At 44.6% G+C, this 15,245-nt stretch overlaps 1 protein-coding gene across 3 annotated transcripts in view; it reads right to left on the bottom strand.

The window, feature by feature from the left end:
• Positions 1–14,185, bottom strand: part of DPY30 (dpy-30 histone methyltransferase complex regulatory subunit) — a 28,480-nt gene extending 14,295 nt beyond the window's left edge. Inside the window, exons 1-4 of one of the 3 annotated variants that reach the window (XM_063696201.1) lie at positions 14,071–14,185; positions 13,759–13,830; positions 13,617–13,664; positions 3,643–3,785 (exon numbers count right to left, since the gene is read on the bottom strand). In XM_063696201.1, coding sequence (XP_063552271.1) covers positions 3,643–3,785; positions 13,617–13,664; positions 13,759–13,794 — 227 coding nt within the window. In that variant the 5' untranslated portion in view covers positions 13,795–13,830; positions 14,071–14,185. Of the gene's footprint in view, positions 1–3,642; positions 3,786–13,616; positions 13,665–13,758; positions 13,831–13,930 lie in introns of all 3 variants that reach the window. The other 2 variants (XM_004029069.4, XM_004029070.5) reach the window with 2 other exon arrangements.
• Positions 14,186–15,245: the final 1,060 nt, after the last annotated feature.

Below are 15,245 nucleotides of genomic sequence, written 5' to 3'. Positions count from 1 at the left end.
AAAATCAGCCAGGCGTGGTAGCACACACCTGTAGTCACAGCTACTCAGGAGGTTAGGTGGAAAAATCGCTTGAGCCTGGGAGTTCGAGGCTTCAGTAAGCCATGATTGCCCCCACTGTATTCCAGCTGGGGCAACAGAGCAAGACTCCATGTCAAAAAAAAAAAATTTGTGTTTTAACAAAAAATATATTTACTGTCCAGGTGCAGTGGCTCATGCCTGTAATCCCAGGACTTTGGGAGTCCAAGGAGGATCACTTCCAAGCCTGGGCAACATAGTAAGACCCCAACTCTTCAAAAAAGTTTAAAACTTAGCCTGGCATAGTGGCACACGCCTGTAGTCCCACCTACTCAGAAGGCTGAGGTGAGAGGATTGCTTAAGCCCAGAAGACCGAAGCTGCAGTGAGTGGTGATCTTGCCACTGCACTCCAGCCTGGATGACAGAGCGAGACCTTGTCTCAAAAAAATTAACAATAAAAAAAATTTTTTAAATGTATTTACGAGCTTGAACTTAAAAATTTCTTCAAAAGTTTTTCTAACATTTAAAGTAATATTTGGAGGCCGAGTATAATGGCTCATGCCTGTAATCCCAACACTTCAGGAGGCCGAGGCACGCAGATCACCTGAAGTCAGGAGTTCCAGACCAGCCTGATCAACATGGTAAAACCACATCTCTACTAAAAATACAAAAATTAGCCAGGCATGATGGGAGGCGCCTGTAGTTCCAGCTACTCCGGAGGCTGAGGCAGAATTTCTTGAACCAGGGAGGCTGAGGTTGCAGTGAGCTGACATCGTGCCACTGCACTCCACCCTGAGCAACACAGCATCCAGCCTGGGCAACACAGCAAGACTCCGTCTCAAAAAATAAATAAATAAATAAATACAGTAATATTTTAAATTTCTAATACATTAGTCTTCCCTAGAGGAAAAACAAAAAAATAGAAAAGATATCCATATTTTTTTCCTTTTTTCCCTTTTTTTTTTTTTTTAAGACTACTCAAGTGCAACAGTGAGAAGGGGGAAAAGAGTAGAATAGGGGAATAAGGGCCGGGCGCGATGGCTCACGCCTATAATCCCGGCATTTTGGGAGGCCAATGAGGGCAGACCACCTGAGGTCAGGAGTTAGAGACCATCCTGGCCAACATGGTGAAACCCCATCTCTACTGAAAATACAAAAATTAGCCACGTGTGGTGGCACAGACCTGTGGTCCCAGGTATTCGGGAGGCTGAAGCAGGAAAATCATTTGAACTGGGAGTCAGAGACTGCAGTGACCTGAGACTGTGCCACTGCATTCGAGCCTGGGCAACAGAGACTCTGTCTCAAAAAAAAAAAAAAAAAAACCAGCTGGGCACAGTGGATCACCTGAGGTCAGGAGTTCAAGACCAGCCTGGCCAACACGGTGAAACCCCAACTCTACTGAAAATACAAAAATTAGCTTTGTGTGCTGACAGGCACCTGTAACCCCAGCTACTCAGAAGGCTGAGGCAAGAGAACTGCTTGAACCCAGGAGGTGGAGGTTGCAGTGACCTGAGATCATGCCACTGCATTCCAGCCCTGGGTAACAAGAACAAAACTCTGTCTCAAAAAACAAAAAAAAAAGAGTACAATAAGGAGCTTGATCTGTAAGACTATCAACAATCGAGTTAACTCACTATCTTCAAATCAGCCAAGATACCCATTTTTTTTTTTTTTTTTTTTGAGACGGAGTCGCTCTGTCGCCCAGGATGGAGTGCAGTGGCGCAATCTCGGCTCACTGCAAGCTCCGCCTCCCAGGTTCACGCCATTCTCCTGCCTCACCCTCCAGAGTAGCTGGGCCTACAGGCACCTGCCACCACGCCCAGCTAATTTTTTGTATTGTTACTAGAGACGGGGTTTCACTGCATTAGCCAGGATGGTCTCGATCTCCTGACCTCGTGATCCGCCCACCTCGGCCTCCCAAAGTGCTGGGATTACAGGCGTGAGCCACCACGCCCGGCCCAAGATACCCATATTTTAATTGTTGATAGTAGAGCCAAGATATAGCTCAGTCATAAATAAATGGTAATTTACAAATATAGCCATCAAAAACAAATATTTACTGCTCATTCATATAGTTTTTATATAAACAAATTATCTATTCTAAGTTAATAACTCACTTTTACTATAAGAAATGATATATTTCCTTTTTTTTTTTTTTTTTTTGAGGCAGGGTCTCACTCTGTCACCCAGGCTGGAGTGCAGTGGTGCGATCACAGCCCACTGCAGCCTCAAACTCCTGGGCCCAAGCCCAAGCGATCCTCCCACCTCGGCCTCCCAAGCAGTGCGGGCTAAGGCATACCCCACCACACCTGGCTGAGATGAGACATGGTTCCATCAAGTTCTTTATCAAGTTATGTCAGTTTGCTATTATAATGTTTATTATTATTCTTTGAATAAAAAAGAATATGCACCTAATAAATGTTGACTAGTCTAACTTGCAAAACCAATTTTCTTATTAGATTTGCTTACACAAAAAAGAATTTAGGTGAGAAATACTGGGGAAAACATGTTAAAGAAAGAGAAATAATTGTACTCTTGCTATTAAGAAAATTTAAGGCCAGGCTCAGTGGCTCACGCCTATAATCCCAGCACTTTGGGTGGCCAAGATGGGCGGATCACAAGGTCAAGAGATCGAGATCATTCTGGCCAACATGGTGAAACCCCATCACTACTAAAAATACAAAAACTAGCCGGGCTTGGTGGTGGGTGCCTGAGCTGCTCAGGAAGCTAAGGCAGAATCGCTTGAACTCATGAGGTGGAGGTTGCAGTGAGCCAAGATCATGCCACTGCACTCCAGCCTGGCGACAGAGCGAGACTCCAAACCCTGTCTCTACTAAAAATACAATAATCAGCCAGGCGTGGTGGCAGGTGCCTGTAATCCCAGCTACTCGGTAGACTGAGGTAGGAGAATCGCTTGAACCCGGTGAGGTGGAGGTTGCAGTGAGCCAGGGTTGCACCACTGCACTCCAGCCAGGGAGACATAGCAAGACTCTGTCTCAAAAAAAAATAATAAGAATAATAATAGGCCAGGCGCAGTGGCTCATGCCTGTAATCCCAGAACTTTGGGAGGCTGAGGCGGGCAGATCACTTGAGGTTAGGAGTTCAAGACCAGCCTGGCCAACATGGTGAAAACCCTTCTTTACTAAAAATACAAAAATTAGCCGGGCGTAGTGGCCCACGCCTATAGTCCCAGCTACCCGGGAGGCTGAGACACAAGAATCACTTGAAACCAGGAGGTAGAGGTTGCAGTGAACGAGATCATACCACCGTCCTTCAGCCTGGGCAACAGAGCTAGATTCTGTCTCAAAATAACAATAATAATAATAAATTATAATCATGAAGACTGTGGAGAGATACAGAAAAATGTTATGTCATAATAAATAAAAAGAAAATTCAAAATTACATGTATATCATGATTACAAATCTTTACAAATATGCATATGATCTAAGACTGGTGGGAAAAAATTTAAATGTCTGAATTATGAGATTATGGCTGAGTACTTTCTTAAAAACTTTAACATCCATAAATCACACTATGTAAGTCGCTATACATAACTATGATATTTCAGATAGGGGAATCTGTTTTGCTTTCTTTACTAACTCCATTTGTGGACACAATTATCTTACCTTTCCTTTGCAAGCACAGCAAGTCCCTGTAATAAGATAGGCACAACTGTCTGATCCAGATAGGCACGAGTTGGCAAAGACTGGAGATCTACCTTCTGCTTTGATGACTTTTCTGCATTAATCTTCTCATTTTCTACTATTCTCTGGTGAATTCAAAAAAACAGTACATGAACATTTCAAATAACCAGGTTATTTTGAGTGCTAAACAAAACTAATGGAAATATGACACTAATAGAAAAGGCAAATCAATGACTAGAAAGATGGTACTAGACCACAAACTTCTCTGCCCAAAATAAATTCAGACCCATCTTTCAATCTCATTCAAGCTCTTTCTCTCCAAAAGCACCTATTATCTCATTGTTCTAATGTCATGTCTCAAGATCCTACTCTTTCTCCCTTTCCTTCTGACTTTGTAGGAGTAAATACAAATCCTTTTTCTCTTTTTCATGTATCTTCTTAGAGTGTGTTCCCAAAATAAAAAATGGACGTGACACCAAACAGCACCAAATCATAGTAAGAAAGCTGATCACATCAGAGAGAGCAAGCTTCAGGGTCCAAGGCTTATACACTCAAGAGAATACAGGTAAAATTTATTACCATTGTCTTGTATTCACTGTTGTCATTTTTATGGTTACCCTCTATCACAATGAGAATGTTTTTCCCTTTATGTTTCTTTTTTAAAGAAATATATCAAGCCTGGACAACTGCAAAATCCAGTCTTTACCAAAAATACAAAAATCAGGCCTGGCGCAGGAGCTCACGCCTGTAATCCCAGCACTTTGGGAGGCCGAGGCGGGCAGATCACGAGATCAGGAGATCGAGACCATCCTGGCTAACACAGTGAAACCCCGTCTCTACTAAAAATACAAAAAATTCGCCGGGCGTGGTGGCAGGCGCCTGTAGTCCCACTTACTCGGGAGGCTGAAGCAGGAGAATGGCGTGAACCTGGGAGGCGGAGCTTGCAGTGAGCCGAGATCGCCCCACTGCACTCCAGCCTGGGAGACAGAGCGAGACTCAGTCTCAAAAAAAAAAAAAAAAAAAAAAATCATCCAGGCGTGGTAGTGCGTGCCTGTAGCCCCAGCTACTCAGGAGCCTGAGGTGGGAGGATCACTTGAGCCCAGGAGACGGAGGTTGCAGTGAGACGAGATCATGCCACTGCACTCTAGCCTGACTGACAAAGCAAGGCCCTGTCTCTAAATAAATAAATAAATCTATGATTTTAAAAAATGAACAGGTTTAAGAAAATACATTATGTAAATAATAACCCCAAAATGAAGAAAATTATTAACAGAAAAAATCATTAATGTCACACTTAAATGAATGAAGTTTTCCCCATTCCGGCAGGTAACACTAAAAAACAATAATTATAATTAAAAATAAATGAAGTTTAAAAAATAACAAGTTATATTTTCTTCTTCACAACTCCCAAATTTTGGAGCTATCAAATAGATTCGACTGACATTCGGAGCATTAAAAAGTAATTCATTGCCTCCATCGCTCTCACAGTTTTAAAACTAATGTATTAAAAAATTTTGCGGCCAGACACGGTGGCTGACGCCTGTAAACCCAGCACTTTCGGAGGCCAAGGCAGGCCGACCATGAGGTCAGGAGTTCAAGACAGCCTGGCCAATAAGGCGAAACCCCGTCTCTACTAATAATACAAAAATTAGCCGGGCGTGGTAGTGCACACCTGTACTCCCAGCTACTCGGGAGGCTGAGGCAGAAGAATCACTTGAACCTGGGAGGTGGAGGTTGCAATGAGCCGAGATCACACCACTGCACTCCAGCCTGGGTGACAAAGACTCCGTCTCAAAAAAAAAAAAAAGAAAAGAAAAATAAAAAATAAAAAAACTAGACAGGCATGGTGGTGCACACCTATAATGCCAGCTACTTAAGAAGCTGAAACACGAAAATCACTTGTACCTGGGAGGCAGAGGTTGCAGTGAGCTGAGGTCATGCCACTGCACTCCAGCCTGGGTAACACAGCAAGATTCCGTCTCAAAAAGAAAAAACAAAGGCCGGGCACGGTGGCTCACACCTGTAATCCCAGCACTTTGGGAGGCCCAAGAGGGCGGATCATGCGGTCAGGAGTTCGAGACCAGCCTGACCAACATGGTGGAACCCTGTCTCTACTAAAAATACAAAAATTAGCTGGGCGTAGTAGTGCGCACCTGTAATCCCACCTACTCAGGAGGCTGAGGCAGGAGAATCGCTTGATTCCAGGAGGCGGAGGTTGCAGTGAGCCAAGATGGTGCCACTGCACTCCAGCCTGGGTGACAGAGCGAGACTCTGTCTCAAAAAAATAAAAAATAAAAATAAAAAAATGGAAGAGACAAAAAAAAAAGAAGAAATAGCTCTAAAAGGACAAAACAGTATTCCTAAGAGCACTTTCATTTAAATGAACTTTTGCTTCAATCATACTCAAACTAGATATAAAAGAGTCGACAAAGAAAAATTTTTCTACTTTTAATTTTATTTTGGTAAAAGTGAGAAAAAACCTTTAATCACATTACCTGTAATATATACAGCATGGTTTCCAAAGACACTTCCCATAACTATGTTAGACAACTTCTGCTTATAATTTTTCAATCTAATTTTGGAATTAAAAGATAATTTTCTATGAAATACAAAGTTTTTTAATCTATAAAATACTATTTATTTGTCCATGGACTGAAAATTTTATTTTTCATTAGTAAATTTCAACAGATAATTAGCACATCATCATTTCAGAAATTCTAACTGAGCCTTTGTAAAAGTTCAGCTTTCCATTGCAGAAAACACTATACAACTTCATTATTTCTGAAAACTGACAGTATCATCTTGAATGAATTTTCATCCCCTAAATCAAAATCCGCTATGTTCAAAACTTCACACTGATCACAACAAAGACAATGCGGCAAACTTCAAAATCTCACAGTGTATTTCCTAAAAACAGTCCTAACTTCCAGTCACAGTATACGTATACAATAAAAACTACTCGGGGCCAGGCACAGTGGCTCACATCTGTAATCCCAGTACTTTGGGAAGCCAAGGCAGGAGGACTGCTTGAGCGCAGGAGTTTGAAACCAGCTTGAGCAACATAGTGAGACCCTGTTACCATTTTTAAAAGAATAATTTTAGGCCGGGCACAGTGGCTCACGCCTATAATCCCAGCACTTTAGGAGGCCAAGGCAGCTGGACCACAAGTTCAGGAGTTCGAGACCAGCCTGACCAACATGGTGAAACCCCGTCTCTACTAAAAATACAAAACTTATCTGGGCATGGTGGCAGGCGCCTGTAATCCCAGCTACTCAGGAGGCTGAAGCAGGAGAACTGCTTGAACCCCGGAGGCAGAGGTTGCAGTGAGCCAAGATTGCGCCACTGCACTCTAGCCTGGGCAACAGAGTGAGACTCCATCTCAAAAAAATAATAACTTTTTTTTTAATTTTTGGCAGGGCGCGGTGGGTCATGCCTGTAATCCCAGTACTTTGGGAGGCCGAGGCAGGTGGATCACCTGAGGTCAGGAGTTCCAGACCAGCCTGCCCAACATGGTGAAACCCCGCCTCTAAAAATACAAAAATTAACCAGGCATGGTGGCAGGCACCTGTAATCCCAGGTACTCAGGAGGCTGAGGCAGGAGAATTACTTGAACCTGGGAGATGGAGGTTGCAGTGAGCCGAGATCGCACCGTTGCACTCCAGCCTGGGTGACAGAGAAAGTCTCTGTCTCAAAAAAAGAAAAAAAATTTTAACTTGTTAGTTACATGACATTACAATGCCTACAATAGGAAAGCCAATAAGAAAGAGCAATGCGGCCAGGCGTGGTGGCTCACGCCTGTAATCCCAGCACTTTGGGAGGCCAAGGCAGGCGGATCACTTGAGGTTAGGAGTTCAACAACAGCCTGGCCAACATGGAGAAACCACAACTCTATTAAAAATACAAAACTAGCCAGGCGTGGTGGCACATGCCTGTAATCCCAGCTACTCGGGAGGCTGAGGCAGGAGAATCACTTGAACCTGGGAGGCGGAGGTTGCGGTGAGCCGAGATCGCGCCACAGCACTCCAGCCCAGCAACAAGAGCAAAACTCCGTCTCAAAACAAACAAACAAAAAGAGCAATGCCTAAGAAACTCCTATAACTCCTGCAATAAATTTCTTAACCAAATCCTCCCATTTATTTCATGTGAACATTTATGAATTATCTACTATGTGCCAATTGTGATGCTCAATTTCACTTGTCAAAATCTTGAACTAACCTAAAAATAGATATAGCCAAAGTAACACAAACAAACAAACAATGAGCTGATAAGACAGTGTAGAACAGTGATCACAAAAAGGGGAGAAATTAGGTGAGTACTATGACTGTCCCAGCTTACTGCTTTCTGCTTGGAGAACTTACAGGATGCAGTGTAGGGAGAGAGAACTTGAACAGAGCCTAGTAGTCTCCCTGAGTTGAGAAGACAGTTGAAAATTCTGGGAGACCAAAACAACTAAAATTTGCAAGGCAGAGCACTGAAGAGAAGAAAGGCGCATGGAGACAAGAACTGCACAGAAAGAGACTAAACATATTGCCTTCCAGTCTTCAGGTGAATACTTATCAATAGATGGATATAAGTCAACTACCCAAGGCCAGGGAAACAACCATCTTGTGTTAGTCCATTTGCATTGCTATAAAGAAATACCTGAGGGTGGGTAATTTATAAAGAAAAGAGGTTTATTTGGCCACAGTTCTGCAAGCTACACAAGCATGGCGCCAGCATCTGCTTCTCGTGAGGGCTTCAGGGAGCAATGAATCGTGACAGAGAGGGAAGGGGAACTGGTGTGTCACATAACAAGAGAGGGAGCAAGAGAGAAGAGTAGGTGCCAGACTCTTTTTAACAATCAGATCTCATGGTAACTAATAGAGTAAGAACTGACTCATTACCAAAAGATGGCACCATGCCATTCATGAGGGATTTGCCCCCATGACCCAAACACCTCCCACTAGGCCCCACCTCCAACACTGGGGGTCACATTTCAACACGAGATTTGGAAGGGACAAATATCCAAACTATATTACACCAAGAGGAGCAATCCTTGCAGCTCACACAGGCTAGAAACAGTTTGTGTTCCAGTGACACAGGGGAAGAAAATCTCATAATACGCTGGCCGCAGTGACCCACACCTGTAATCCCAGCACTTTGGGAGGTCAAGGCAGGTGGATCACCTTAGGTCAGGAGTTTGAGACCGTCCTGGCCAACATGGTAAAACCCCGTCTCTACTAAAAATACAAAAATTCGGCAGGCATGGTGGCACACGCCTGTAATTCCAGCTACTCGGGAGGCTGAGGCAGGAGAGTCACTTGAACCCAGGAGGTGGAGGTTACATTGACCCAAGATCACGCCACTTCCAGCCTGGGCGACAAGAGAAAACTTCATCTCAAAAAAGAAAAATAAAAAAAGGTAAATCGCTTGAACCCGGGAGGCAGAGGTTGCAGTGAGCCGAGAGCACGCCACTACACTCCAGCTTGGGCGACAGAGCGAGACTCCATTTAAAAAAAAAAAAAAAAAATTATAATGTATCCCTGCCAGGCATGCTGGCACACACCTCTAGTCCCAACTACTCAGGAGGCTGAGGTGGGAGGATCACTTAAGACCAGGAGTTTGAGGCTACAGTGAGCTACGATCATGCCACTGTACCCCAGCCTGGGTGAAAGAGCAAGACTCGGTCTTAAAAACAAAAATTAAATAAATAAATAAATAAAAACATTTCGCCGGGCACGGTGACTCACACTTGTAATCCCAGCACTTTGGGAGGCCGAGGCGGGTGGATCACGAAGTCAGGAGATCAAGACCATCCTGGCCAACATGGTGAAACCTCATCTCTACTAAAATACAAAAAATTAGCTGGGTGTGGTGGCTCCCAGCTACTTGGGAGGCTGAGGCAGGCGAATCGCTTGAACCCAGGAGGCGGAGATTGTAGTGAGCCAAGATCGCGCCACTGCACACCAGCCTGGCGACAGAGCAAGATTTCATCTTACTAAAAAAAAAAAAAAAAAAAAAAAAAATTTATAATATATTCTATAAGTTCACAATAGAAAAAAGCATAAGTAGGCCAGGTGCAGTGGCTCACATCTGTAATCCCAGCACTTTGGGAGGCTGAGGCAGGCAGCTTACTTAAGGTCAGCAGTTTGAGACCAGCCTGACAAACACAGTGAAACCCCGCCTCTACTAAAAATACAAAAATTAGCCGGGCATGGAAGCGGGTGCCTATAATCCCAGATACTTAGGAGGCTGAGACATGAGAATCACTTCAACCCGGGAGGCAGAGGTTACAGTAAGCCGAGATCACGCCATTGCACTCCAACCTGGCGACAGAGCAAGACTCAGTCTCGGAAAAAAAGAAAAAGAAAAAGAAAAAAGGATAAGTAAACTGATCTTTTTTCTTTTTTTTTTCTGAGACAGGGTCTCACTCTGTCACCCACCCTGCAGTGCACTGGCATGATCCTGGTTCACTCCAGCCTTGGCCTCCCAGGCTCAAGCAATCCTCCCACCTCAGTCTCCTAAGTAGCTGGTACTATAGGCACACACCACCATACCCAGCTAATTTTTTTTTTTAGATGGGGTCTCATTATGTTGCCCAGGCTGGTCTTAAACTCCTAGATTCAAGGAATCCTCCCACCTTGGCCTCCCAAAGGGCTGGGATTACAGGCATGAGTCACGTCCCATGGCAAAGTATTTTTTTTAAATAATGGCTGAAATTCTTCCAAGTATGATGAAAATTCTAAACCACAGATCCAAGAAGCTCAATGAATCCTAAGCAGAAGTATTAAAAGAAAAAAACTGGCCGGGTGCGGTGGCTCACGCCTGTAATCCCAACACTTTGGGAGGCCAAGGTTGGCGGATCACGAGGTCAGGAGATCGAGACCATCCTGGCTAACACGGTGAAACCCCGTCTCTACTAAAAATACAAAAAAATTAGCCGGGCGTGGTGGCGGCGCCTGTAGTCCCAGCTACTCAGGAGGCTGAGGCAGGAGAATGGCGTGAACCCGGAAGGCGGAGCTTGCAGTGAGCCAAGATCATGCCACTGCACTCCAGCCTGGGCAACAGAGCAAGACACTGTCTCAAGAAAAAAAAAAAGAAACCCAGTCTCTACTAAAAATACAAAAAAATTAGCTGGGCGTGGTTGGCGGGTGCCTGTAGTCCCACCTACTCGGGAGGCTGAGGCAGGAGAATGGTGTGAACCCAGGAGGCAGAGCTTGCAGTGAGCCGAGATTGCACCACTGCACTCCAGCCTGGGAGACAGAGCGAGACTCTGTTTCAAAAAAGAAGAAAAAAAACTACACCAAGGCACGCCACAACCAAATAACTTTAAAACACTGATATAAAGAAAATCTCAAAAGTAGCAAGAGAGAAGACATTATTTATTGAGGAGCAAAGATAGGAACGATAGCAAGCTTCTTTTCAGAAACAATGTCCGCCAGAAGACTGTGAAGCAAATCTACAACTAGCAAAAATATCTTCTAAAAACAAGGGCAAAATAATGACTTTTTCAGACATTCAGAAGCTGAATTTCTTACCAGCAGATGTGAACTACAAGAAATGTTCAAGGAAGCCCTTTGGGCAGGAGGAAAATGATACCTTTTGGAAAGATGGAAATCTAGACCTACACAAAAGAATGAAGATCTCCAGAAATGGTCAATACGTGGATAAATGTAAAATTCTTCTTTTTTTGTATTGTTTACATATCTTTAAAGTACATATCTTTTTTGCTTTTGAGACAAGGTCTCCCTGTCTCACTCAGGATGGTGTGCAGTGGTGCAATTAGGGCTCACTGCAGCTTCGGCCTCCCAGGCTCAAGTGATCCTCCTGCTTCAGCCTCCCAAGTAGCTGGGGACTGTAGGCACGTACCGTCACACCCAGCCAATTTTTCTATTTTTTTGTAGAAACAGGGTTTGTAGGCTGGTTTCAAACTCCTGAGCTCAAGCGATTTACCAGCCACCATGCCCAGACAACTTTTTTTTTTTTTGAGACAGAGTCTCACTCTGTCACCCAGGCTAGAGTGCAGTGGCACAATCTCGGCTCACTGCAACCTCTGCCTCCGGGGTTCAAGCAATTCTCCTGCCTCAGCCTCCTGAGTAGCTGGGATTACAGGCACTTGCCACCATGCCTGGCTAATTTTTGTATTTTCAGTAGAGACGGAGTTTCACCATGTTGGCCAGGCTTGAATTCCTCACCTCAAGTGATCTGCCCACCTCGGCCTCCCAAAGTGCTGGGATTACAAGCATGAGCCACCACGCCCAGCCTGTATGCTTTATTAAAAAATACAAGACATGTGTGATTCAGTTTGAATAAATGAGAGTAACAGCATTTCTAAGCACAGTAATAATAGTAATAGCTGTTAATATTTTTTTAGCCTTGGCCAGGCATGGTGGCTCACACTTATAATCCCAGCACTGTGGGAGGCCAAGGTGGGCGGATCATGAGGTCAAGAGACAGAGACCATCTAGCTAACACAGTGAAACCCCGTCTCTACTAAAAAAAAATACAAAAAATTAGCCGGGCATGGTGGCGGGTGCCTGTAGTCCCAGCTACTCGGGAGGCTGAGGCACGAGTGAGCCGAGATCGCACCACCGCACTCCAGCCTGGACGACAGAGCAAGACTCCGTCTCAAAAAAAAAAAAAAAAATTCTAATATTTTACTATCTGCCACACACACTCTTAAGTAATTTGCTTGTATCTTCAGCCCCATAAGGCTCAGAGAAGTTCAGTAACTTGTTCAAGATCACCAGAAAGTATGTTGGGAGCTGTATTTTCAACCTAGGCAGGTTGGCATTTTTGCAGTAGAATTAAGTTGTATTGCTCATTTCCTTTCTTTCTTTCTTTTTTTTTTTTTTTTTTGACAAAGTCTCGCTTTATCACCCAGGATGGAGTGCAGTGGCATGATCTCGGCTCACTGCAACCTCCACCTCTCGGGTTCAAGCGATTCGCGATTCTCCTGCCTCAGCCTCCCGAGTAGCTGGGATTAGCAGAGACGAGGTTTCACCATGTTGGCCAGGCTGGTCTGGAACTCCTGACCTCAGGTGATCAGCTCGCCTTGGCCCTCAAAGTGCTGGGATTACAAGGGTGAGCCACCGCGTCCGGCCTTATTTTGGGGGGGGGGCGGGGGGAGGGAAATAGGGACAGGGTCACATGCTGACACCCAGGCTGGAGCGCAGTGGTGCGATCATAGCTCACTGCAGCCTCAACCTCCCCAGCTCCAGCAATACTCTCACTCCAGCCCAGGAGTTACTGAACTCTAAAAAGAAATAAATATTTATTAAATGTTGACTCCACCAGGTCACTATTCTGCTACAAAGACCAACAGGTTTCCTAATTTTATTTTTTACTTTTTTTTTTTTTTTTTTTGAGACGGAGTCTCACTCTGCCGCCCAGGCTGTAGTGCAGCGGCGCGATCTCAGCTCACTGCAACCTGTCTTCCAGATTCAAGAGATTCTCTGGCCTCAGCCACCCGAACAGATAGGATTACAGTCATCCACCATCATGCCCGGCTAAGTTTTGTATTTTTAGTAGAGACGGGGTTTCACCATGTTGGTCAGGCTGGTCTGGAACTCCTGACCTCAGGTGATCCGCCAGCCTTGGCCTCCCAAAGTGCTGGGATTACAGGCGTGGGCCATCGCGCCCGGCGAAGGGTTTCTTAATTTTAATATGCGGTTTTTACGTAGCAACATCCCAAAAGATCGATTAAAAGCCACCAAGCAAAATGATTCAGACAGTATCCCTCAAAAATATGTGTTTCGCAATAAAAGTTCAATCCTTTGACTCAAACCTAATTTGTACGTCTGTACACCAAGAAGCATTAGTACTGCTAATAAAACAAGCTACCCATAACTTGATACTATTCATTTCACGATAACAAAGTTTTCCCTTGTGCATAGCAACCTAGTAAAAGCAGATCCCAAGTTTTCTCCAGCTTGCAAGAGACAACACAGATGAGGCATAGGAACTTGGCGAGTTACCTCAACGTTGTCTGTGAGACCGTACTCAGAGTGAGGATTTTCTGCAACCTAGAAAACAAAACACCGGTCACAGAGATATAAGTCCCCCCTTTCTCGCTGCCTCCCTGCACACCGCCACCCTGAATCCACGGCCTCCTGATACCTGCGTTTGTCCCTCCAGCATCTGCTCTGGCTCCATGGCGGACCCTGCAAGTCACAGTCCCCGGATACCAGTCTTGGAAAACAAGAAGAGCCGCGAGTTACCTGGGAGATTTCAACACGAAGACTCCAGGATGGAGTGCAGCCCAGCCCCGGACCCCGCCCCTCACCCCCACCTGGGCGCGGGAGCACCACGAGCAGTAAAGCAGCAGAGTGGGACAGTCGACGACTGGCCGCCTACATGGGGTCTGGAAACTCTACGACAGTCCCAAGTACCTAGAATAAGTGAGAAAGTGGGGGAAAGGGAGCTGATTACCCGCGCCCAAGCCGTTCGTTCTTAATAGCCCCGCACCGCGCTACCAGCTCCCAGCACAAACAGCTCCGGCCGTAAGTGACGGCTGTCGCACGACTGCCGCGCCTGCGCAGAACCTCCCGGCGGACAAGAAGCTGGGAGGCGCGCAGAACCGTCGTCAGTCCCCGAGGCTCTCTGCCGTCCGCGTGAGTCCTGGCCAAGGTCTGGCCTCGGAAGCTACGAGCTACAATCTTCCTTCATCCTACCCACCCACGAAGAGCGCCACCCCAGCTGCAGACCAAGTGACCAGCCCAGTTGGAAGGGGATCGGCCGGATCAAACCTCGGTGCTGCCTCAAAGCATCTGCTGAAGCTCTTCCTCTACCAACTGAACTTCCTCACTGAGTGGTTCTTACTAGAAAATTATAAGCCCAGTCTGACAGTCTCTGAAAGAATGTCAATGTTTTACTGTAAAGCCAAAGATGGGGGAAGAAGCAGTTTTGGGGATTTCCTGATCAGCTTTTATTCAAGCCCTTAAATCTGTGAATATGCGATGTTAATGCCACCTTACATTTGTATTAGATTAGCAGTATGCAACTGGCTTTCCAAACCGTGGTCCTACTGATAGTAATGTAGTTGTAAAACGTACATAGGATAATTTGCCTCCTACACAGTGTGTAAATAGCAAAGAACATCTCTTTACTTGGATTTTTAAAAATTCCAATAAATTCAATTTATTTTAATGTAAACAAAAGTGATAACACGCAAACTTCCTGCCTTTGACACAATTATATTTGTAATTGCACTTTGTAATATGAAAACTTGAAAACATTTGGAGTAAATGATGGCATAACAATATGGTGGAATATAAGCCATTAAAATTAAAAATTGTGACTACATATACAGAAATATGATGTACCATTGAGTTTTACTTCCAGCTGGCGTTAGACTACAACTTAATATTGCTACTCTAAAAAATCGTGGATACAGATCTAAAGTAAATAAAATTTGGTTAAGAGCTAGACATATAAGTAAGTTTTTAAAGTTTCGCAGTGTATACTTAAATAGTATTGTGATTGGTGACAGCTGTCATGTGGAACTTTGAAGATTTTTCATGTAATGCTGATGCAAACGTGTATGCATATGTGCAGGATGTATAAATTGCCTAGTAGATATATTAAATTAAGATTAAATGCTTTTC

The sequence above is a fragment of the Gorilla gorilla genome, chromosome 12 (genome assembly GCF_029281585.2).
Source record: "Gorilla gorilla gorilla isolate KB3781 chromosome 12, NHGRI_mGorGor1-v2.1_pri, whole genome shotgun sequence".
Taxonomy (NCBI): domain Eukaryota; kingdom Metazoa; phylum Chordata; class Mammalia; order Primates; family Hominidae; genus Gorilla; species Gorilla gorilla.
The sequence above is the reverse complement of the archived record's forward strand: the minus strand, read 5'-3'. Positions and strand labels throughout refer to the sequence as shown.